General features: G+C 44.0%; 1 protein-coding gene across 9 annotated transcripts; it reads right to left on the minus strand.

Moving 5' to 3' along the window:
- Positions 1 to 142: 142 nt before the first annotated feature.
- Positions 143 to 22,061, minus strand: mical1 (microtubule associated monooxygenase, calponin and LIM domain containing 1). 9 transcript variants are annotated; one of them, XM_020459110.2, is made up of 26 exons: positions 21,942 to 22,061; positions 21,394 to 21,513; positions 19,062 to 19,363; positions 18,448 to 18,655; positions 16,687 to 16,794; positions 16,417 to 16,512; positions 16,073 to 16,228; positions 15,542 to 15,642; positions 14,369 to 14,626; positions 14,012 to 14,127; positions 12,524 to 12,650; positions 11,697 to 11,784; positions 9,238 to 9,385; positions 8,777 to 8,973; positions 7,422 to 7,522; positions 6,815 to 6,877; positions 6,219 to 6,432; positions 5,550 to 5,620; positions 4,646 to 5,291; positions 4,278 to 4,496; positions 3,435 to 3,553; positions 3,230 to 3,343; positions 2,854 to 2,947; positions 2,527 to 2,620; positions 2,182 to 2,255; positions 143 to 2,005 (listed from the first exon to the last, which is right to left on the minus strand). In XM_020459110.2, exons 3-26 carry the CDS (start codon positions 19,317 to 19,319, stop codon positions 1,797 to 1,799), a joined length of 3,879 nt encoding a protein of 1,292 aa, XP_020314699.1. In that variant the 5' UTR covers positions 19,320 to 19,363; positions 21,394 to 21,513; positions 21,942 to 22,061; the 3' UTR covers positions 143 to 1,796. The 9 variants fall into 9 exon arrangements, with proteins under 9 accessions (XP_020314699.1, XP_020314698.1, XP_020314702.1 ...); XM_020459109.2 differs by having other exon boundaries at positions 21,394 to 21,679; positions 21,942 to 22,059; XM_020459113.2 differs by having other exon boundaries at positions 21,394 to 21,467; positions 21,942 to 22,039.
- Between the last annotated feature and the right edge of the window lie 222 nt (positions 22,062 to 22,283).

Below are 22,283 nucleotides of genomic sequence, written 5' to 3' on the forward strand. Positions count from 1 at the left end.
GCCATGACCAAAGTCTTGGTTTCCACTAATGCAATGCAGCCAAACAGGGTAGGTATGCTCTCTAGTGGTAACCATTAGGAACAGCATCAAAACAACATGGGACAAGACTTGCACCCAAAAAAATCCAATACGTACATATGAGGATGTCCTTAAAAGTCATAAAATTAGATGACAGTGCAGGGTCTTTATTTTATATTCTGCAAAGTACTGTCCCGGCAGCACAACATGGAGGCATTCAACATTGGAGGATACATAAGGCTGGGTCTGACTAACAACATTTACCCATGGCTATACTATTATACTTAGAGATTAGAAAATGATAAATAGTGTCAGAAAGTAGCCTGTCACTTCAGAATGTATTTCACCCATACACTAAAAGCTGCATTTAGACAGGCCGCCCAATTTTGATCTTATTCTTCACCAATTGGTCTTTCGACCAATCAGATCTGCTGTGAGTGGTCAAAAGAACAATTCAAATTGGGCTGCCTGTGTATTGCAGCCTTAGTACAGCCTTACACATCCAATTAGTGACCTCCATCAAACAACAATTCCTAGAGGAGTGCACTGGTTAACCCCTGAGACTAAACATAAACTATAAATGTAACATGCAAAACAATCCACAACATGAGTCACTGAAAGTGCAAAAAATTAAAAAAGGAATAACTAATTTTAAATAATCTAATATTTAACATCTTTAATAATATTGAATTGTTATGGACCACACAATTCTCAAACAACAAATTGTTGTAATATATCTAATTATGTCAATTTATACAGTATACAAAAGTAGAATTGTGACATTACCGTGGTGCTTAGCAGAACTCACTCATCCAGGGCTACACAACAACAACAAAAAAAGGCATTTTACACAACACTGTCCAACCCACAGAATATATTAACCCTGTGTTAAGAACCTGTGACCGTTCAACTCCTTGGCTTTGTACTGCAGTTAGTCAGGTTGGTGCGAGTTCAGCTGGCTGTGGGGATCTCTTTATTCTGGGGCTGCTGCTGGAGCAGGACTGCCTTCACTGGAGATGTATGGCCAGTGGGAACAGGCCAGGAAGGCCTGGATGCATCCAGATTGTAAGCCACATATCTCTAGACCGGTTTCTGTGTTATACATCTGGAGTCGGACAGTACACTGCGGCTCAACACAGAGCACAACACTTCTGGAGAAATACCTTCACCAATACATCTTTGGCTTTGCAAATGTAAGATCATGCGTGTGCGTCTGTAAGCAGCAATATTATCTTTAAATACATTTAAGTGTGTATGTATACCTGTACATATGTATTAATGTAGGCATGTACTGCCAAAATAAAGGAAACACCATCATAAGTGTCTTAATATGGCGTTGGGCCACCACGAGCCAGAACAACTTCAATGCGCCTTGGCATAGATTCTACAAGTGTCTGGAACTATTATACGAGAAACTACTATACGAGAAATTCCATCATTTAGTGTTTTGTTGATGGAAAACAGTCTCAGGCACCACTCCAGAAGTGTTCAATTGGGTTGAGATCTGGTGACAGACACACACCACTTTAAACCCCCTAGGCTCCTCTATCAAAGTCACTGAGATCTCTTCTAGCCATGGTAGCCAAAATAATGGGCAACTGGGCATTTTTATACATGACACTAAGCATGATGGGATGTTAATTGCTTAATTAACTAAAGAACCACGCACCTGCTTTCAATATACTTTGCATCCCTCATTTACTCAAGTGTTTCCTTTATTTTAGCAGAGATATATATGTATATATGTATGTATGTGTGTGTGTGTGTGTGTGTCACCCTCACGCCCAGTGCACCTGTGCCCCTGCTGAGGCTGTGGAGTGTCTCTTGGCCTCTAACAGCGAGGTGGCCTGCTGCTTGTCACTCTCGATCTCCTTGAGTCGCTTCTCGTCCAGGAAGGACACCAGAGAGTTCCTCATGTCAACCACCTCCAGCATCTCCTGTAGCACACGGTCCTCTTCTGCCTGCTGCTCCGCCGTCTTCTCAGAGTCTGGGGTGGACACGGACACGATAAAAGAGGATTTTACGGACACACGTCAAACTTTGCACAGGAGCTGAACAAAAAGCCTATCCGCTCCCTCTTTTGCTCCACCCAATAAGTGAGCTTTCAACAACGCTATCAGTGAGACAAATGCAACGATCCAGTCTTTTTGTAGAGAAACATACCATCCAGCTCCATGTATTGTCTGAGCTCCATCTCCAGCATGCTCTGTTTGTCCTCCAACTCCAGCTGTCGAGACCTGAGGGGCAGAGGAAACAGAAAACAGTTGAATAGAAGTGGCTGGTTTCATTCAATAGGGCCTTAGTTGCAGTTAAGGGAAGCCCCCCCCCCCCACAGCTCATGAGTCAACATGGCAAAACAAGGGTGCAGCTTTGTTGAACACAATAACTGTCAGGAGCGTGCAGTCTGCTTCTGTCCCCCACTGGCTACTTCAGCTAGGGACTCTCACCACACAAGAACACCACACTCTGTATAATGTATGGAAATGTATTGAAAAGTTGTACACTCACGCCACCATGAGGTCTGACTCCTCAGAGACCAAGGCGTTCTTCTGGTGGACCAGATGGATCCACTGGTCGATCATCTCAGGGGAACCGCCACTGCCTGTGGGAGAATGAGAAGACATGATGGGGGGGGAGGGCGAAAGAGACTCAAGGAGTTCTTTGATCCCTAAAGTTTGCCAAATGCCAAAGTTTCGCTCTACGGACGTCCATCCGAGCATCACAGGATAAAAGATGAAAAGGCAAATCTTTGCAAGACGAGCGATGTTCAAAGTACTGTGTTATGGTTCGCTAGATCAAACGAAAGAGTCGGGGGGGGGGGGGGGGGGGTCGCACCTTCCTCTCCTCGGAGTACCTGCTCCAACACCACACCTTTATCCTCCAGCTCTTTAAACGTCACCTCAATCTCCTCCAGGCGTCTCTGAATAGACTGGGTGGAGGGGGTCACAAGCATACAATAAGATGAGCTTTAAAGCAGAAAACACTGGACAAGCAGCAAGACTCAATACTGGCAGGTCCAGTGTTACAACTAACCATCCCAATGTAGAGCTGTTCTGATCTGGCATCAGCACTGTCCTGTTCAGACAGTGAACAGACCTGTGCAGTATTCAGTAGGGTGGACCAGAGCAAAACCTTTTGCAACAATTAATGTTCTCTCTCTAGTAAACACAATCCCATGCTTTACTGGCAAATCTCAGTACAGTGAACCGACCTGTGCTTTGTGGAAGCGCTGCATCTCACACGTCTTGGCCCGTCGATCCAACGTCCTCATCTTCAACAGCTCCAGTTTCTCAGCCTCCACAGGGTCTGAAGGGATGGTCTGGAACTAGAGACAAGGGAGAGTGTGTGTGTGTGTGTGTGTGTGTGTGCAATGTCTATGGACTTAATATGCCAGCCAGACAAGTCCCACTCCTTACCTTATCATCATATAAATCCAAGCCATCTGGTGCAAACATATCCAACTCATCCTCCTCCTCGTCCTCATCATCATCATCAGCACAATCTTCCTCAGATACACTGTGGCCATGGTGTACTTCTTTGAAGTTAAAGATATACAATTATTCATTCAGAATAGATATGAAGAACATGGCTATTAAACAACTGCTGTTTGCCATATAAATAAATAATTGATAGGTATAAAGATGTTGTCATACTGACACCATATAATTAGGAATCAGAATACTAAAATGGACATGGACCTTCTTATGATGGGATAAAGGTCAGCCATTTTGATCAGGGAGTTGGTTAACCAGTTTTGCCAGTGCTGTGATATGATAGTGTAAAATAATGCATTTGAATCATTTATCTGCACTGGCTAGTTGGCTAGCTAGCCAGACAGTTTTAGAGGAATGATTACACACACACATACATACATACATACATACACATTGTAAATGCAACAAGTACTGATATAGTATCACGTAGAATAGCCCTCGCTGCTTTCCAAGAAAACATAATTATACAGAAAATGGGTATGAAAATCCATTTGAACTATTTATATTTTAGGATGACAGTAATTGTACTTCACAACTTCTGATATAATCACATGCCGTACTCTATTTTCCTGCAGAATAAAAATCAGGATTACGCCTCTACTGCCATTCTTTCCAATTACACTGGTTTGGATTACTCCCTGACCAAAGTGGTGGCCATTTTCACCCCATTCTGGAACTTTGAGGTTTTATGACATATCCCCTCTAGTAATTTAATAGGATCTCTATGGCCGAGACAGTAAATCCACACCCCACTAGGGTCTTTACCTGGGTGGCTGTTGAGGACGCTGAAGCGTTGGTCCCTCCCCAGTCGAGGAGAGGACAAGTTCCATGGGGAGAACTTGGAGCGGACCCTGGCGTGCTGACCCTTGCCCTCCGCTGGTTCCTCTTTCCTCCTGAAGCAGCGGCGGTTCCTGTGCTCCCGTATGTGTCCCCCCGACCCAGGGCCCCCACTCCAGTAGCCCTCCTCCTCCTGGCCATCTGCACCTCAAATCACACTTTATTAAACCCTTCAAGCTTTCGACTGGGCCATTTTAAACATAGTTCACACTCCCATTTAAAAATCGCAACATTTTTAAACAGTTAAAACAATAGAAGAGACTAAACAAAGAAAAGGTCATGAAAGAGAAAGATACCTGGGGGTTTGGGTGGGCAGGGACCCCCTGCTGTGGCTGAGGAAGAGGAGCAGGAGGAAGAACCGGGTGTCTCCGAGTCAGAGTCCAGGCTGAAGCTCAAGTTAACTAGGTGGTTCTTCTCCTCGTCGGTCAGCTGCAGCTTCCGCAGGGATGGCTTCAGCCTGGAGTCAGGGGCTGCCTTGGGAGTCCTTTTTTCTCTTTCTGCCCTGGGGGACCCCTTCTCCCCTACATGGGCTGGTGACGTGTCCCCTTTTGGGGTGAGGAGGACGGTGCGTGGTTTGGGTACAGGAGGGGAGGCCTGAGGGCTTAGGATTGACGAGCGAGAGTGGCGAGGTTTTGGGACAGGGGTCAGAGGATCCGAGGGGGCATCCTCACCCCCCTCCTTCCCCTCTTCCTCCACCTCACAGTCCTCAAAAACTTTCTTTGTGAAAACGTCTATGGGTGGTTTTGGTGAGACAGGGTGCTCCTCTAGAGGGTTAGGCTGTTTGCTACTGGGGTCTTCCTGACTCGGAGGATGCAGAGGCTCCATGGGTTTAGGAGGACCCGAGTCTAGATAGTACTCATCGTACTCAGAGGGACAAGGTGAGGGGTCTTCACTGGAGATCGAATTCACACCTCTCTCCTCCTCGTGCCCTCCGATGGTATCCTAGAAGGGAAAGAAATGAAAGAAGCATTGTAGCATTAGCATTGTTGTGATTATACATTCCTCTGTAAACGAATGGTCATGGTACACTGCCCTGTTGGAAATGAACAAGTCTTGTGACTCAACGCCAATGTACTACTTCTACCCACTAGCTGTCCTTAACTGTTCTGTACAGACAAGCTGAGCCACAAGCTGGCAACATGGTATGCAACAGAACGGTTTAATTTCCCATCTGCTCAAACTCAGAACAGAGAGACCCACCTTAACGGATGGGGATTGTTCCCTGTTCTCCATCTCTAGCTGTTCAGAGTGCAGCTCACAGTAGAACTTCCCTGAGGGCACAAGAGGGAAAACAACAGCTTGCACAGACTCTGGATCTGGTACATGTTAAGAGATGCTACTTGACAAACCTTTCTCCCGTTCTCCTTTTCACATGAACCACAAAACACGCAAAAAGGGTATCTTTCATTCATTTTTCATATGGTGCATAAATAAATTAAACTGTGCTGTATTTATCATCCGGATGTAGGTTCCTTGCCTTGGAGGATTTAACTTACTACAGGTATGGAAGCTGTTGCACCAGAAATAACTATATTCTGTTTCTGTATTGTCCAAAGAGGGAGTAGCTTGCTGCGTCTTTGTGAGCAGACAACATTTCAGAAGACAGAACACAACATGTCACAGAGAACATTTTTTCCATATTTGAGTACATAACGACCATGGAAGTCCTACTTGCATAGTAACATGATGTTGCGCTTGTAACAAAAATATTCAAAGGGGCTCATTAGGACCCAGCAGATATCCCACGAGACTGAGTGCCAGTCTACGCTATCAGGTCACCTCCTTGAAATTCATCAGCATGCTAAGGAATTAACATGATTAGCACAAACAGACTGGCACTCAGCGGTAGAAGTTGTCATGCTCACTCACCCGTGTGCTGGTTAAATGTATATCTGCCAAGTCTGAGGGTGGTGCCACACTGCTGGCAGGTGAAGCAGCTACGGTGGAAGAACTTGCCCTCGGTGCTGATCCTTTCCAGCACATAGACCCGCTGGCCGCAGAAGTAACACTCCTCATTGTTCATTGACGTCGGGCTTAGTTCAGGGTCAGGGGTCACCTCAGGGGCTGAGAGAGGGGCTACAGGCTGAGAGCAAAGAAATTGAGACCAACAATCATATTTGAACAGTAATTCAACAACTTAGCCCACAAACATGTGCTTATGATGTAACAATAGCGACTAGTCCTGAAGGCCAAAGAAAGAGGAACGACTCAAAATGACAAATCTGGCGTGTTCAACAATTATTACAAAGGTCTGTACCCTAGGTGTTATACCCCAGTAGTAACCAAAGAGAGGAACAACCGCCAGTGATGTCAGTAGTTCAATAACATAGCACAGAAACATTGTATAGAATAGCAGTTGGAGTAGCCCTGAAGTCTGCAGATACATCCATCACACAGCAAAAGGTTAGCGCTGCATGGGAGCCTATGGTAATGAGGATAGCATTTGTATTCTAGACACTACTCACATCTTCCTCATCTCCCATCCTCATCCTTTTATCTTTTTCTTCTGTCTCGGCTGCCAGTCTCTCCTGTGTAAAAGATAAAACAGTCACATGACAGTTTTTGGTTTAAAATATGCAAATGAATAATGGATGATGTCAAAATGAACAATGCTTTAGATATCATCTTACATGCTTGAAAGGTGTCTTTGCTATTACAGCTGATTTTGGAAAAGGCCAACAAAGGTAAACATCTACTGTAAGTGTTCTGTATTAGTTATAATAACGAACTAAAACAAGCAAATTATGACTAAAACACATTGTTTAACTGTTGACAATGAACGTACAATGACTGAATCAAAGCATAATTACGAGAACCAAAACCAAAATGGCTGGGCATGTGAATTCAAGGTTCCTATCTAGAGAACTCTGATATTACTGTAAGTAAATAGTTAATGACAGCGGGGAGTTGCATGAAAAAGATTGACAGTCGATGTGAACTTGAGGTTGGCCTACTCTCCATTTTACCCGACAGACAAATGTTTTTTTTTTTTGCGCGCTATACCTGATACTGTATTGAGTAAACAGCTGACCAGTCGCAGTGACAACATGCAGCTGATTGCCTGAGCCTTACCTTGCGTCTTTGCAGAGAGTTGTGCTTGAGCTTGTTGAGGAAGAACACAGCCTGAAATGACAGGGTCTTCGATGGTGTCAGGAGAAGGCTCGGGGGTTCTGCTGCAGACACACAAACGCACTCCGGCTTCAGTTTCATACTGTCCCTGTTTTGCAGGAACACACACGTTTCACAGGCACTAACCTAACCCCACTGTGTTGTCCCGAGTCCCCCCCTACAGCAGAGAAACCTGCATTTTAAAAATGTGCACAGCTTCTTGTACATAAACAATGTGTTCTGGCTTTTTCCTCTACCAATCTGTCTTATGTAAAAATCCTGTCAGGTCATTTTATATTACACATCCAGCTTCTCCACACTGCTGTTGAAAACAAGGCTTTGTAGAAGATGTAATTAAATTCAACTTGTCAATCCCCCTGAGAGAACTCCTGTGTAAGCGCCCGGTGACAGACAGGACATGTCCCTCGTGCATGCGCATCTGTGTGCAAGCCAGACAGCCGATCCCCCTACAGAGAGCTACTGTTATGCTACCTACGGCATCACAGCGAAAAGGCAAGCGGAGCAAGTCACACCCTCTCTCCAAGCCTGCCTCCAAATGCTGGATCACCACTGAAAATATCTCTGCTACACACTCTGCTAGTATTTACCAGAAATACCCCCGGCAGCAAAAACAGACCGGGAAAATCCTTCTTCCTCACAGCAGGAATATTAGATATCATTTAGATGACGCCGAGGCTAGTCCCACCCAAGCCTGACAAGCCATTTCCTCACGGGCTGCTGTGCGGTTTGCTATGACTGCTGCCTGGCTTACCGACTGAGCGCAGGAGAGCAGCACAACCCTGACAGTCAATCAGGGCTGGTTATGAGCACAGACCCAGCTACTCTAACCAGAGGAATGCTGGGTAATGCTCTTAAAGGGACAATGACAGCCCTCTCCCTCCTTATCAACACAAAACACATTTCATAGAGAAAAACACCTGGGCCCAAGGTTGTACAAATGGGGGTTACATAAGCTATGCACTGTCTAAACAGCAAACATAGGTCCAGATTCAATCGCTTTCACTAATAGTAGGATATTTGATATGGTTGATATTGAAAACTGCTGAAATTTGGTCCAGCATTTTTAGAAATTAAGCACAAGAAAAACACCTTTATGTAATGAATACAACTATGCATAATGTCGAGATAACAATGTCACAGTAACATTCTACAAATATACATCATCTAGTCTCGTGATGGCAGACCTCAACAACACTTTCTTGTTCAAGGTGGCTGGCATCAAGGCTACAAGTAACCAAACAATTAAGGCGCTAATTACTGTACGTAACATGTCTGACAGCCATTGCCCTGATGCTTACCTCTAGTGGGCGTCCTTTCGTTGAAGGCATCGTGGATCTGTGTGAGGTAGAGCACCATGGAGAGCTTGTCTATCTGTTCCTTGGTGGCCATGTCACTGGCTGATATGATGGGAGGGATGCCCAGCTCTTCCTCCAGGAGGCTGAAGGCCAGCTGGTTGTTGTGGACCGAATCAGACTCCTTCAGAGAGGACATGTCACTGTGGAGGGACAGGTGAGGGATAGTTACTGTGTTGACCAGGGCCATGTTCGGTAGGGCACACCATAGAACACAAACGTTTGCTTTCTTATTGGACAGGTAGTAGCATGGAATTAGAATAATTTGAAATTGGAAAAGCCTCTCAGACCAATTACATTTTACTGTAGACTCACGTGTAGTCTTTCCTCCTGCGGTACTACTTGTGCATTTGCTACATTTGTGGTGTATAAGTTGAATTGTCCCCTTATAAAGCCCACAGACTCACATAAGATGGGGTCTGAAGGTGTTGATGAGGGCACACAAGGCCAGGCCAGACCTCCAGGACTGGGTCAGATCCTTCACCTTCACCCTGTCGTACCCTGCCGTGTGCTGCTGGCACCACTTCAACAGCTCCTCAAAAGCTCCAACCGAATCTGGGCCATGAACACACATAGGAACACTGCATTAGGATTTAGAACGCATGCTCAGTAGGCTTACACTACGCAGGAGTCGCTCCGCCATTTCCTGGTTGTTAAAATTCTAATAGTTCACCTAATTTCAGTTTAGTGACAAAACAAGCAAGTATAGCGAAGAGAATCATTGTCCAATCTAAACCACTGTGAAATATCTTTCCATAACCAAAAATATTGTATTTTCAGATGTTTGAAGCGGGTGTACAAAGCTGAAAGTAAAAGACAGCAAAAACTAAACTTAACGCAATAACACACATAGAACAGATCTACTGCTTCTTAAACTTGCTTTCAATGAGAATGGCAGATCTATAACTCACATTTCTATGTGCATTTGGTCAGGTCTCCCAATAAGTTACATATTGCAGCTCTATTAAAACGTGTAAATTCCATTACAGAATTATGCCAAAAATCTGTAACGGAATTACTGCAACTGAATGGGAAATCATAATAGTCACAAACCACAGTTGGGTCACCTGCTACTGTGCTCCCTTCCACTGGCATAGTGTTATGTTCAGCTCAGAACTATTTTCTTTGTCTTTCTATTATCTGGCCTGGAATATTAAAACAGTCCGAGTCTGGACAGTGCTCTGCTGTGCTGCACTGTGATTTCCAAACTTGAAACATAAGAATAACTACATTCAGATCCAGAATTATGCATCTCTGTACAGTACAGATCAGGGACCCATGATGTAATTCCGTTACTGTAATTCCGTCACCGTAATTCCATTACCAGATGTAAATCCACTTGTAGTTCAATAATCAAAATATATATTTTCAAACTCAAGGTGTCATGTCATAGCTGACACCCCATTCTTTCTACAGACATCTTTGAATCTTAATTCAGAGCACATATTTAACAACGTTATTGTAAAATGTAGACCTGTTACCAAGGTTTGCATCTGCACAGTTCTTCCACTCCTTCCGTGGCCTCCAGCTGCTCTTAAATGCTAGTAAAACCAAATGCATGCTTTTCAACCGTTCGCTGCCTGCAACCGCACGACCGACTAGCATCACCACCCTGGATGGTTCCGACCTAAAATATGTGGACATCTATAAGTACCTAGGTGTCTGGCTAGACTGTAAACTCTCCTTCCAGACTCATATCAAACATCTCCAATCCAAAATCAAATCTAGAATCGGCTTTATATTTCGCAACAAAGCCTCCTTCACTCACGCCGCCAAACTAACCCTAGTAAAACTGACTATCCTACCGATCCTCGACTTCGGCGATGTCATCACCAAAATGGCTTCCAATACTCTACTCAGCAAACTGGATGCAGTTTATCACAGTGCCATCCGCTTTGTTACTAAAGCACCTTATACCACCCACCACTGCGGCCTGTATGCTTTAGTCGGCTGGCCCTCGCTACATATTCATCGCCAGACCCACTGGCTCCAGGTCATCTACAAGTCCATGCTAGGTAAAGCTCCGCCTTATCTCAGTTCACTGGTCACGATGGCAACACCCACCCGTAGCATGCGCTCCAGCAGGTGTATCTCACTGATCATCCCTAAGGCCAACACCTCATTCGGCCGCCTTTCCTTACAGTTCTCTGCTACCTGTGACTGGAACGAATTGCAAAAATCGTTGAAGTTGGAGACTTATCTCCTTCACCAACTTTAAACATCTGCTATCTGAGCAGCTAATCGATCGCTGCAGCTGTACATAGTCCATCGGTAAATAGCCCACCTAATTTACCTACCTCATCCCCATACTGTTTTTATTTATTTACTTTTCTGCTCTTTTGCACACCAGTATCTCTACCTGCACATGACCATCCGATCATTTATCACTCCAGTGTAAATCTGCTAAATTGTAATTATTCGCCTACCTCCTCATGCCTTTTGCACACAATGTATATAGACTCTTTTTTTTAAATAAAAAAAGACTTGTTTATTGTTTACTCCATGTGTAACTCTGTGTTGCTGTCTGTTCACACTGCTATGCTTTATCTTGGCCAGGTCGCAGTTGTAAATGAGAACTTGTTCTCAACAAGCCTACCTGGTTAAATAAAGGTGAAATAAAAGTTAATTTTTTAAATTCTCCAGTGGAAATGGTTAAAAGTAGTCTTTGTGCATACAGTTGTATGGTTTGTAAAACATTAAGATCAAAAGGTTTTTGTTTGGCATACATTTAAAGTGGAAAAAACTGAGTCAAAGTGTAATTCCGTTACCGTGGAATTGCCCAGCACAATCGTGCCCAAACAAAAAATGAATCATGCTCATGCTCCCCTCATGCATTACTGCTTTAGTAAAGTGAAGCTAGACAAACCTTGTCGCAGGTGAGATAACCTGCCTTTCTGCTTCTTGGTTGGTCCGCCCAAATCAATATGGTCTTCAACATCATACAGATGTTGCAACTTTGGAATGCATGCAAAGAGAGAGAATCATAATAAACAACATAGCACTTGATTTGAGTTGAATTTTATACTAGAGCCAGAACACCGTAGCCTGGTCTCAGATATGCTTGTGCTGTCCTACGGTCATTGTCAAGCAAGGGCAATAGGATTTGGATATACAGCACAAACAGATCTAGGACCAGGCTTAAGAACACAGTAGGCTTCATAAAGCTGGTACTCAAATGCAGAAGCTGGGGTTTGGTTTGATGCAGTGTAATTGATCTGGTAGTTTGTGAAAACTAAAGCCTTTCAGATCAATACTCCTCTAGTGGGGGAAATCAAAAAGCATTTCCTAGCCGGCTCAACACTTCATAGACAAACAGAGCAGTTTCCTGGCAACACATGTATACTCTGGGAAATATCAACCCAAAATGGCAGAGCAGCACTGATATAATTCACAATGTGTTTACAATGTTACTCAGCACCATATCTATTCACTTTGCTAGCACTGATACAGTGAGACAGTTATACCCTTTTCACCCCATCGAACCAACCTGAACCAAACTTTACTGAGCTGGCCTGGTTACGCATCCACTATAGTTGCTGGAACCGTGTTGAAAAGAAAACAAATCCAAGCCAGCACAGTGTCTTTCAGGTTTGTCCAATATTGTGAATCAGGCATCAATGGAGCTTTGAGTCTGCGCTGACCATAGAAATAGAAGGACTATAATGCAATAGATAATATTTGTGTGTTTCTGACCTGGTTGGCCTTGATGGAGTTGAGGTTGACGTGCTGGTAGCGTGTAGCCGGGTCTATGCTAAAGGCATTGTAGTTTTTACTGATGTTCTCTGGCGTGGTCTGGGACAGGAGCTGGTAGATACTCTCCCTATTTCAGTCAGAGGGAAAGACATCTCCTAGAAACACTTATCCCTCAGAAGCCCAGTGTAGAACTGAAGAAGAAGCAGCTCCAAAGGAACAGAAGATTGATGGGTTTGTTCAGTGTCATGAGGTTGGCCTGGGGGTAGGTTTATGACAGTCATAAATACCTCTTCCCCCCCCTTTTTCCTCTCTCTACCCTACTGATGTTACATTGAGAATTGGGCCCGACTCAGTGGCCCGCCCACGTGAAGAGACAGATTGTAAACTATGAAACACACCCCTTTTCTCCCTTCCTATATAAAGCCTTGACGACAATATAACCTCCTGTTCCGAGGATGTGAGGACGACAGTCCGATGTCAGAATGGTTCAGATAATAACTACAGAACGAAGCCAACATCAGGTTAGGAAGGAACAGACAGAGTATTCCGTCTACCACACAATGATGTTACTACAACGTATACAATTTACCAGCAGAGACATTCTTCAAAGGACAAGGGACTCGGTTGGGCAACACGGCCTTCCATCTACCACCAACCTACCGAAGCGCAGCTCAGAGTAAATATTTATTGCATTTTCCTTTTCGAAATGGGCGGTAATTTAGAATACATAAGATACTGTATTTACGATAGCACAGCTTCTCCCTGTGTCCCTCAGTCTTCCCACTCTTTCACTCAAACCCAGCCCCTTTTCTTTTGTGTAACCAGCTGTCATATCTGTTCCGCCCGCCAGGGACGTTTTCCTTTATGACGTAATTTGTAATCAAGTTATGATTAATTATGTGTATGTGTAATTCTGTGTGATTAGTTAGGTATTTAGTAAATAAATAATTAAACCCAATTTTGTATTGCTGATTCAACTTGTTAGCCAGGGTTCGTGCAGATAACCAAGAATTTACAACTTTCAGATGAGACTGAATTAAGGTGACTGCTATTATTGACTGCTATTGATGTAAAATATTACTAGGTCTTTAAGAGTTTATTCAGAAGATAACAGCTCTATAAATATTATTTCGTGGTGCCCCGACTCTAGTTAATTACATTTAGATGATTAGCTCAATCATATAATATAATAATATTAATTACGGATAAATTATTTTATAGAATAGCATGTCATATCACTTAATCCAGCATAGCCAAAGACACGACACCAGGAAGATTTTTCTTTAAAGCAGCTGCTTGTGAAGTAATGGATGTTCAAAAGAATGTTGTGAGGAAAAACAGTTAAAGGCCTAGAGTGGTATTACCAGTTGGAGAGTTTTCTCTGAAAGGCCCAGCCTCATATCCCCCTTCTATACAGTAACAACGAAGAGGGATGGGCACATGATTTTTGAGGTGGTGTTTATGATCATATAGAAAAAGCTTGGTTACCGTTCAGCAACGACTTCCAGGTGTGGTTTTCCCTTGCCCCAGCTCCTGACCATCCACGCTGTGTCGAAGGCAGCCAGAAACCCACGGGCAATACCTGTTCCCAGAGGCCAGAACGGCTGTGGACACATACACTTTCAGAATAGTGCTGTATGACAACAGATAATTGTATGTAGACACTGTTATGCCCCGAGACGATTTTATACTCCATTTCCTAAGTGAGGACCGTGTATAAAGTACAATCAGTGTATCATTGTGTGTATGACTGAATGTATATTCAGTATGTGATATAGATAGCATGAATATGTTAGACATTTTAGAACAAGGTCATCCATCCATCACATGTCCATGACCTCTCACCTCCACCAGGCAGTCTCCGACCAGGCCTATGAGTAGTTTCTTTCCTTTCCTCTCCCTGACCAGCGAGGCGTTCTCAGCACGGTGCATACAGGTGAAGTCAAACATGGCCACGTCAGGCTGGCCAGCGTGGTTCAGGGCAAACTGCATGTTGGGCAGGCGGTGGCCTGTGGAGAAGTGGGCAGCGCCGTGGGCGTAACGCAACAAGGCGTCCTGGTCCACGTTGGCCTGGCCCAGGAGCTGATTGGCGTCACTGAAGTCCTGGAGACAAGAGGGAACATAATTGAGGTGGTCACAGAGGGGACACCATATAATTAACTCAAACAAAAATACAAATGGGGAACTATGGGGGACACATTGGGGGTGGTCAGTGCTTGAAGTGGAATGATAAAGGTGCCAGTAGGAATTTTAGAGGCCAGTACTCATTCTAATTTTACAGTAATGGTGTTCTTATATAAGAGGTGCTGATACTCAAGGAATAGAACATTGGAGAAGCTGATAGTCTGTACTACTGATGCAGACCGGCATAATTCAAGCACTGGGGTGGTGGTGACATACATCAGAGAGCTGTCTATCACGGACTAGAATCTAGATGTAGCTTTATGTGAAAACAATGGATATAATCCTCCCACGTAGTCTCGCCAAGCATTATATGCTCCACATAAAGAAGCAAGCCCACACTGAGTCAGCATCTTTAAACAAAGTGGAACAGTGACAAGAATTACACAAATACCAACCCTCCATAATCATGCGCAAATATATAGAATGATTATAGCTTCAGCGCAACAGAAATACTAAACAGTTACTCAGCAGAACATCTCCCATCTTGGCAACTGAACTATAACAGATGAGACAGGGGAAAGTCTCTATTTTGATAACAGGCAGAGTGGACTCTAATCATTGAGGACAAAACAAGAGGATCTGGCTTTGTCATTCCAGACCACTAGTGTGACAAGAGGGAGCGAGAGTGAGCAGACCCTGTGCTGCATAGACATCAATTACATTAACATGGTTTATTAGCGGCTAATCCCAAAGAGCAGGAAAAGCCCCCAGCTTGTTTGGGGAGGACTATGTTGGGATCCAGGCTTGGGCCAGTTTGTCTCAGTATTGTGAAAAGCCCTCTAGAGGCCTAGTGTGGAGCTGCTGCTGCTGGTTGTAATGATGTGGTTCCCTCACCTGTTTAATGACCCCCATCTTTAACAGGCTCTTCTTCTTGGCAGTCATGACAAAGTAGTGGGTGGCGTCTTTATAGTAGACTATGTTCTCCAGATCAATACCTGGAGGGAGAGTGGGAGAGATAGAGAGGAGAGAGAAAGAGGGCGAGAGTGGGTGATGGAAATATGGAAAAGAGAGAGAGAGAGATCAAAAACTAAATGAATGAAAGAGAGAGAATGAAATGAATGAGTGAGATAAACTAAGAACAAGACAATGACAGGACAAGGGAAACAGCACGAGAGAAGAAGAACAGGGGGATTGCATCACAGACGATAGCATCAATTCAAATGACATTGACAAGAGGAAGAGGGACACAGATTAAAAAGACAGCACTCTCCACTGTCCACACCTTCTCTGTCGCCATAATTGTCACCATGCCCAGACTGTGCAATATTCTTTATCCTGATCCGCGGTCGCTGAAACCTTAGCGTCCAACAGTAGAAGTGTTGGCACTCACTAGACCCAAACCAGGGTCACATAATAGAATCCTACCTTCCTCTGTGAGCAGGTCCTGGAAGAACTTCTGGTTGTAGATGCGGGCCACACCACTGATCTCTGCCACCTGGGCCTCGGCTGCTGAGTGATGGTTGATGAAGTTACATGTGATGCCGATGGCCAGCTTTCCTCGCAGCTCCTTCCACCTGAAGCCTGGGGAGAAAGACATGCATATCGAGGAGAAGCACATGCAGTCTGAATTCAGGTGCATATAATTGAGTGTTTCCGTTTAATTAATCAATTGTATCGGAGCTTGAGTGTCCGGCTACATTCTTTGTTTTCTAAGTGCGTACAGTATGTGCAGCAGGATGACAGCGTGTGAGTGTGTCCTCACTCCTCACCATCAGGGACAAAGCGCCCTCCTCCTGCAGAGATGAAGACATCAAATTGGAACTTCCCAGCAGGGTGATCGTCAGGAAACAGCTTGGCCATCCAGCCTGGTGGAGTGAGCCATAGGGAACCACAGAGAGAGCATAGCATTAAGGTCTATTACCACACACAGGATTCTGGGCAGATTATTTCAACTGCCCTACAAGCTTTTACAGCCATGCAAATAGCTAGTATTTTATTTCTCTAATACAGGGAGGGAACAGAGGGGAGTCTAGAAGTACCCGTGGCTTCTGAGGGCTCCACGAAGCCTTTGAATTCCACCCCAGTGTTAACCTCCACCCCCAGGAGGAGAGACACCTTCAGCAGTATCAGCTGGAGCTGACGGATGCCTGAAGGATACAGACACATAGAAAGATGTATGATATTGTCACACCGGGAATTCAAACAATCCTCTTCAATCCAAACAGTTGACTGACGATACGGATACACACTACCAGTCAAAAGTTTGAGAACACCTGATCTTTCAAGGGTTTATCTTTATTTTTTACATTGTAGAATAATAGTGAAGGCATCAAAACTATTAAATAACACACATGGAATCATGTAGTAACCAAAAAAAAGTGTTAAACAAATCAAAATATATTTTAGATTTGAGATTCTTCAAATAGCCACCCTTTGCCTTGATGACAGCTTTGCACACTCTTGGCATTCTCTCAACCAGCTTCATGTGGAATGCTTTTCCAACAGTCTTGAATGAGTTAGCACATATGCTGAGCACTTGTTGGCTGCTTTTCCTTCACTCTGAGGTCCAACTCATCCCAAACCATCTCAATTGTGTTGGGGTCGGGTGACTGTGGAGACCAGGTCATCTGATGCAGCACTCCATCACTCTCCTTCTTGGTCAAATAGCCCTTACACAGCCAGGAGGTGTGTTTTGGGTCATTATCCTATTGAAAAACAAATGATAGTCCCACTAAGCAAAAACCAGATGGGATGGCGTATTGCTGCAGAATGCTGTGGTAGCCATGCTGGTTAAGTGTGCCTTGAATTCTAAATAAATCACTGACAGTGTCACCAGCAAAGAACCCCCACACCATAACACCTCCTGCTTCATGCTTTTACAGCGGTTGGAACCAAAAACAACCAATTTGGACTTTTCCACCAGTCTCTTCTTCTTCTTACTGGTGTCGTTTAGTAGTGGTTGCTTTGCAGTAATTTGACCATGAAGGCCTGATTCACACAGTCTCCTCTGAACAGTTGATGTTGAGATGCGTCTGTTAATTGAATTCTGTGAAACATTTATTTGGGCTGCAATTTCTGAGGCTGGTAACTCTAATGAACTTATCCCCTGCAGCAGAGGTAACTCTGGGTCTTCCTTTCCTGTGGAGGTCCTCATGAGAACCAGTTTCATCATAGTGCTTGATGGTTTTTACGACTGCACTTGAAGAATAAAATATGTATCCGTATTAACTCTCATTTTTCTTCGCTTATTTGAGCTGTTCATTCCATAATATGGAATTGGTCTTTTACCAAATAGGGCTATCCCCCTACCTTGTCAGAACACAACTGATTGGCTCAAACACATTAAGAAGGAAGGTGCCTTAACAAGGCACACCTGTTAATTGAAATGAATTCCAGGTGACTACCTCATGAAGCTGGTTGAGAGAATCCCAAGAGTGTGCAAAGCTGTCATCAAGGCAAAGGGTGGCTACTTGAAGATTCTCAAATATAAAATACATTTTGATTTGTTTAACACTTTTTTGGTTACTACATGATTCCATATGTTATTTAATAGTTTTGATGTCTTAACTATTATTCTACAACGTAGAAAATGGTAAAAATAAATAACAACCCTTAAATGAGTAGGTGTTCTAAAGCTTTTGACTGGTAGTGTACACAGGCACAGTATGTGAAAAAATCACGGTAATAGATTCATCAACTAAATAAGGTTTGATTTAGTCATGCATAATGAATAAAGATATATGATTGGCATTATTACATCAGTAAAGCTAGTTGATATAGCATGGCAGTGGTAGACATACTGATGTGATCCAGAGCCCCAGTGCAGAATTTGCCATAGAACTTCTTGGCAGCCAGCCCACGCAGGTCACAGATGGTGTAAGGCCAGAGGTGCAGCACGTTATTCCGGGAAAAAGAGTCCCTCTTCTCCAGTACCACCACCTGAGCCCCCAGCAGAGCCAGCTCTATGGCTGTCCTCAGCCCGCACGGCCCTGCACCCAGCACCAGGCACTGAGGAGAGAGAGAGAGGGAGATACAGAGGTGGGTAGAGGGGGGAGAAAGAGCGAGCGAGACGGAGGGGAAAAGGAAAGGGTGCGTGAGAGAGAAGAGGGGAGAGAGTGGGGGGGGGGGGGGGGGGGGGAGGCAGAGAGAAGGAATAAATATAGAGAGGAAGGAAGGAAATCGGATAACGCTCTGCAGTTGCTGAATGCACCTTGATAGTATCAAAAGCACTGACAGTACTGACAGTACTCTACAATGTAGAGACACGATGCTGATGTTGAAACCTTAAACACAACTAGAGAGCCAACACTAACAGACCACACAGCCACCCTCCTTGTACAACTGTGTTTTACTTCAGATAACTTCTTGAGTATTCCTCTTCATTGTTTAAATGAGAATAAATAAACACACACACCTTGGTTTTGGCACAGACTTTGCCCTGCTGGTAGTCTTGGTGTTGGGCCCGCTTGTCCAGCTTGATCCAGAGGGCTTTGGCCTTCCAGTAGTTGAGCCTCTCCTTGAGCTTGGTGTAGAAACTCTGGTAGTCCCGGGGGTCCAATTCTAGGTGGTGGCAGAGCTCTGAGAAGGTACGCTGCACCTCCTTACAGGTCTGGGTCTGGACAAACTGGTCAAAGAGGGCATGGGAGGGGTTGGTGGGGTCCTGGTTCACCATGGTCGTGGATGCTCAACCTGTGCCTCCAGATTATTGGATGTTCACTGTGGATAAAGTAAACACCAACACCATGAGAAAACTAAAATATATCAATTATATTATTAAAGTTGTCCTCTAAAAGGGGCACACATTTTTGAAAATGTTAAAAAATCTGCCTAAAAATAACTGAGCTCAATTACAGAAGTTATTATAATATAAAGACTAGCTAACAAAGTGATGCATTTTTGCCATTTGGCTTTGGAAATATATGGAGGTGGTCTAGAGGTCTGACTAACAGACAACAACTGGGGACAATTCCCTCTGTCTGAAAATAAAACCCTAAAATTAGATGGTTTTAAAGCCACCTGAGTCATAGTCATCGCTAACTTCCCCAACCATGTGTTCTGTGTAGGTTCGTTATCTTTATGACAGCTCCCTAAGATTGACTGCTATGATGGGTGTTTACCACTGAACTTAGTGACGCTATATTACACACAAATAAGACAGTCTACTCTTAATAGAACACACTTCCTGTATCTTTGGTCCGGTATTTCTCTTTCAGAGGGAAGAGAGACAGAAGTGGTTGGCCACATCACACTGAACAGATGGGATAAATCTTAGCTTCACACACTGGCCACAAATAATACAGTCGCTATCCTCTTTACTTAAACTGGTTAGATAATAATCACTTAGTCAGCATTGGCTCTGGGCGTGGTAATACTAATAGATCTGAAAAGGGCTTACTTGGATCACATAGCTGAGCATTGCAATGACTAAAACAGACTGCTACTAGAACTCCTTCCATACACCTGTACTGCTACTACCACCACTACATGTCAGTCAAAAAAAGCAGTAAATATACATACGGATATGGACAGAAGAATCATTAAAACTCCAGTTTAAATGTGCAGGCAAATGTAGACCAACCTAAAATGTTTAACAGCAGTGACAACAACTAGGTGACAAACTCGACTCAAGCTACTGTATGTGTCAAGCATTTAGTGCATTGGGGTTGGCAAGTCATTTCCTGGAACTAATGTTTTGTTCACACATGACTTCCTGAGATGACATTTACAAATGCTGTAACTTGCTGGTTATGTTCAGCATCTTCTGCTAGACACCGGAGGCAGACAGACACAAACCCGATTGGACAGAGTGGGTGAGGGCTTTTTATGGCCATAGAGCTATAAAAATAGATGCGTTTGTGGGAGAAATATAGGCTACTGTACCGTACAACCAAACATAACTGTATGCAGAGCTATTCATTCAATGGCCCGAGATTGTCCAGGTCTTTATTATGTGGATGTTAAGAATAAGGTCATAAAACAGGCTCTAGTCTACAGTGTACATTATGCACAAGGAACCGTCACCCTCTCAGTAGATCTCCCTCTATGTTCTGTAGCATTTCCCTGGAGTTCTCTTTGGGCCTCATATAGTTGCTCTGTAACAACTCAAGTGTTATACTGGACATTGATAGAACAACATTGCGGTTGAGAGTTGAACCTCTCCGTCACTGCCTCAGGCAGAGCTATAAAATCAGACACAGCCTTGATAGTTGGAACACTTCAGCTGTCAGATCTAGCAGTATCATATCAACCCAGGCCCAACAGTCACACTGTAGCTATATGCAAGGGAACTTTATCTGTCAAAATACACAGGATATTGCTTCACTGGAGACAAAACGACTGAACATAATTCCTCAAAACCATATCATTAAAATCAGAACTGCACCGCTCTCCAGTCATGCACGCTCTTGAACTCAGCTTTATAGTGATGAAGTGACTGCCATAAAGCTGGTATAAAGAGGCACACAACCACACTAAAATGTGGGCACAAATTTCTGCCTGGTAATGATTAATCCTCTCTTATCAAATACAATAACAGCTTCCATGTGGGCACAAAGGTCAGGGTAAAAGTCCTTCTCTCACTAGACCTCAAGGAAACAAATAAAAGTGTGTCCAATACAACACATGTAAGCAGGTCACTTTCAGTATTGGTGGTGTGCAACTTGAATGTCCTACTATCCTACTGTCCCCAGCATCTCATCTTCTCGGAGTCGTCTTATGCCAGTCGGTCATTCAAGTCTGTCACACACCTACGACTGTTTGTTCAGCTTCATTTTAGATGTGACAATTCTGGCATCCTTCTTCTTTGTTATGCAACAGATATCTGCAAACAGAACGTTGTGTCATTCGCAACATCCGGAGTATTTCATCTAAGAGAGAGAGAGAGAGAGAGACAAGAGCAACGGTATTTGTTCATACTGTCGAAAGACAGTTGACAGCCTCAATGAAGTGTTGGCTGCTGTGGTGGAGAAAGAAAGTAGACAGTTGCCTGTTCTCGACTCTTGTGGTGATGTATGTGGTTAAGAATGCTGCACCCTGCAAAGCACAGAACATCTGCTTGGTACAAGTTAACACACACCATTTAGGGTCTGTTTCATTCCTGAGGTTCTACTCAAACAAGTCTTGTCATGACAAATATGGAAATGGCCAGGAACAAAACCTTGAGTGAGGAAGAACCTTTCCTTATGAAGTAGACTGCTCTGCTTGAGCAATGATCAAGTTATTGCTATACTTCCGACAGACAAGACAGATGTTACATTTACCTGAGGAGAACAGTGGATAAGGGTTTTTGTCTTACCCCGTCGCGTGCCGGCTGAGGACAAAGGGTCTGCCACAATGACTGGTCTGCAAACGTTGCGGTGTATATGATCAAGCTGCTGAATGCCTCTAACGTGACAGAGCAGCCAAAAGTTGGGGCCAGGAACGGGGCGGGACAGCAGAACAGTAGGCACAGCACAAATGAGAGAGGTAGAAAGAAAGGGGAGTGAATTGGGTATGAGATGCTCACCATATTTCCCTGAAGTGAACTAATGTGTTTTTGCTCGTTTGCCAAAAACAAAACAACTACGATACCAAGGTTGTACTTGAGAATTCTCACGTTACACGTTCCAATGGAGTTGAGTGGCAATGAGTTTTGGCA

This window comes from Oncorhynchus kisutch, linkage group LG24 (assembly GCF_002021735.2).
Source record: "Oncorhynchus kisutch isolate 150728-3 linkage group LG24, Okis_V2, whole genome shotgun sequence".
Lineage (NCBI taxonomy): Eukaryota > Metazoa > Chordata > Actinopteri > Salmoniformes > Salmonidae > Oncorhynchus > Oncorhynchus kisutch.